A 3,281-nucleotide genomic window follows, 5' to 3' on the forward strand; every position below is an offset into this window, starting at 1 on the left:
GGGGGGGGGGGGGGGCACGGGGGGCTCCGAGTGCAGCACGGAATGCCGAATCGTAACGCGGTTGCTTCGATTCCCGTAGGACTCGGGTCGGATGAAACGGACAAGCGCTTCTCCCGAAGGATCGCCGCGTAGAAAAGGTCTCCAGAGAATATCAGTTATCAACGTCTTAAGAACGGAGAGTCTGATTAAAGTGGGCAGCACAGCCATTACCTTGCATAAGGAATCCTGTCGCAGCGTGAGGCAACGTTGCCCACATACGGTTACCGTTATTCTTTCTATTTTATAGGCCTCTACGAAAGACGCTCGAAAGAAGGAAGCGCCGAGTGCAAGCACGAGGCGACGAAGAGAGGCACCAGAGAGAGAGAGAGAGAGAGAGAGAGAGAGAGAGAGAGAGAGAGAAGGAAGGAATGGGGGGAATGGAGAAGAGTCCGGTCAGCGAGTGAACAGCGAGTAACGGCATAGGATAGCCACTCCTCGAGAGGCATCTCCCGTTAATGGATTCGAGAATATAATCGCGGCGCTCAAGAAAAAGTGTCGTTAGCCCATCAGGCTGGAAAGCAGCAGCAGCGCAGGCATTGAGAAGATAATAGTGTCAAAGAGAGGAAGCGAACGATGAGGACCAAGAGAGAGAGAGAGAGAGTTTTCTAAGGAGGCTCTCCGCTTCCTCGTGTCCTAGCATTCATGTAGCAAAAATGAGACTCACCTTGTAGATGCCGTCGACGAGCCTGGTGAGTTCTTCGGTTTCCATGTTCCTGCTTTATAAAGGCTCGAATTCCAGATTTAGGGTATGTTCATATTTCCAAGGGAGTGCCCCGCTGCCCCGCTGCCCAGGCGACGTGTCACACCGAGCGATGCCCACGTAGACGCTCCACTTTCCTCGACTCAGAGACTGCAGAGCATCCTACCTCGGGCAAAGAGGGACGGCCGACCACTTGCAACTCCCAGCTGCCTCCTCGGCGTCCCGACGCCCAGCCGCCTTCCTGAAAGCATTATAGACACATAGCACACAGTTCTAGCCTGAAACGTGGGTACATTCGTGTCGGCCTAAAATCTCCTAAACGCCAAATGCCCTTTGGCCAGAATTGCAAGGAGCTGGAACAGCCGGAAGGCTGAAGACCTCCCGCCGCGCCGAGGCTGCACGGGCATCCGCGTGGCCAGCCTGACGCCTGACAGGCACGCAACCTCTTGACGTCACGGGATAACTTCTCGCAACAGGCGGCGCGTCAGTCGTTTCGCGATTCTCGCTCGCCTGTATAACGTATATCGCTGAGGTGCGCGCCAATACGCGAGAGGTCACGTTTTCCAGGCTACTTTCATTCCGCAAGGACAGTCGCGTCCTGCGCGCCGCCGCGCATTATTAGCAACGTGCACAACTCTTGACGCGGCTGCCAGTTTCCAGTTGCCAACTACGTTTTATGACAGACACAGACCCGGTTGGATACAAGTAGACCCTGATCGATGGCTAGTACTCGACTGTTTGCGGCCGCCACTTAAAACCACAATTCCTTAGGTAACCTGCGCATGAACTCCTCTGGCAGCTGTGCCCCTGTGCCCCTGTGCCCCTGTGCCCCTGTGCCTGCACTGTCCATGCGTCTCTGCCGTGGCGCGTGCTTTCTATACGTCACCCAGTGCAAAGAGGTACGTTTCAGAGTCAGTCAGAGGAGGAACGCGCCTAAAGAGAACTCTATTCGCAAGCGGGCAGTGTCCTTGCAGTACGTACGCTGCGACGAAGAAGTAGAGAAGATTAAGGGGAGAGGATATTCGCTACACGATTCCGCCATTAGGCTGAGAGTGCACACGCAGTGGCATCGGCTGCGGCCAAAAGACACGTGACCGAGTCTCTACCCTGCTGGAATTTCGATTTTCAAATGCAAACGGCGAAGCAATGAAAGCCAGAGGCAAACCGGGCAGCGGCCGAAGGTCATCTTTGGATCGAAACAGGAAATTCAGGAGCGCGACTCCCGATGTCATTGACTGTCATCGTCAAATTCAAAATAAAGCCTTTTGTATCCCGGCGGCAACCTCCGCCATTTTCTTCTCTGCTCCCAACGCAGCTACAATCCTCAGGGCGCGAGACACACGTGCCCATCGATGTGCAACATCTACGTCGTTGCAGTGCAGTCGCGCACCAATGTTCGAGCGTAAGTTAGTTTCTAGTTTCTATGCGAACGAACAAATTCCACGAGACACCCGCACATTCCTGCATGGAAATGAAAATGTTCAGCGGATGAGGATCGAGTATCTGCAATTTTGAATAATTGCGAGTGATAGCGACACTGGAGGATAAGGGGAAAGAGTGTGTGTGAGAGAGAGAGAGAGAGGGAGCGGCGGGCAGGCACAGCCGAGGAAGAGAGTAAAATCACAGAGTGCGCCGAGCAGCAGGGTATCAGCGTCAAGTTGGTGTTTTCACGGCACGTGGGGCGATGGGGGGGTGTGGCGGGGGGAGGCCAGGAGGAAGGAACGCAGAGTGCGAAAGGGAGAGAGTAGTGCTACTCCGAGCAGGCAGCTTAACGAGGGAAACCGAAATCTCCACTTAAACGGTCTTCAACTAGGTAGCGGCCGGGACTCGATTACCCAGGAGGACCTTCTCAGTCTATCGAAATGCAGGATATCCCGTAATCCGTGGTCCATGAAAATTCAGACTGCCTTCAGAATGCCTTCAAGCGGTTAATTCGAGCGCAAGTCACTTTGGAATTCCTTGATCAGCTATCATTTCAGGTGGTTTCGTCTGTACTTTTCTATAGCGCGCAGCGGGTAGAGGGGGGTAGCTGGTGGTTCCTTCAGAAATTGAACCAATCCCGAAGCCGGAATATACGACGCTCTGTGCATACAGCCACCCATCCCCTTCTACATGGAAGCGCCAAGAGATGTAACCGAGCGAAATCGGGCTGAATAGTTTCCGCACGAGCCTCGGTTCTGCCTTTCTCCCTCCCCCCTCCCCCCCTCATCGCCCCACTCCTTCCCCCTCTCCAACGACAGACGCGAGAATCGCTCTCACACTCTCTCGCTGGAGTCGCTGCTACCTCCGGCAAGGAGAGCCGCGTCCAGGCTGCAGGAATTTCGATCGTGACACGCCTTTGACGATTATCGCGCAAATAGATAGAGCCCCTAGATGTGGTGGATGTGGAAGAAGGGGGGACACTGGCGAGGGGGAGAGAGGGGGAGAAAGGGAGAGAATGGAATGCCGCATTCAAATTCACTCGGCGCGACCTGCTAGGAATGCGGTTGCCTCCTGATCCGAAGTCCTACTGGCAGCTGGGCTACTGCCCCCCCCCCCCCCC

General features: G+C 54.9%; 1 protein-coding gene across 9 annotated transcripts in view; it reads right to left on the reverse strand.

Annotated features, from left to right (window-relative positions):
* The window catches only part of LOC107264682 (trichohyalin), a 37,338-nt gene that overhangs the window by 29,405 nt on the left and 4,652 nt on the right, over positions 1-3,281 (reverse strand). For all 9 annotated transcript variants that reach the window (XM_025081895.1, XM_025081894.1, XM_025081897.1 and 6 more), the window contains exon 2: positions 704-980. In XM_025081895.1, coding sequence (XP_024937663.1) covers positions 704-748 — 45 coding nt within the window. In that variant the 5' untranslated portion in view covers positions 749-980. The remainder of the gene's footprint in view (positions 1-703; positions 981-3,281) is intronic.

Source organism: Cephus cinctus, unplaced genomic scaffold, assembly GCF_000341935.2.
Source record: "Cephus cinctus unplaced genomic scaffold, Ccin1 Ccin1_scaffold0189, whole genome shotgun sequence".
NCBI classification, from domain to species: Eukaryota; Metazoa; Arthropoda; class Insecta; order Hymenoptera; family Cephidae; genus Cephus; species Cephus cinctus.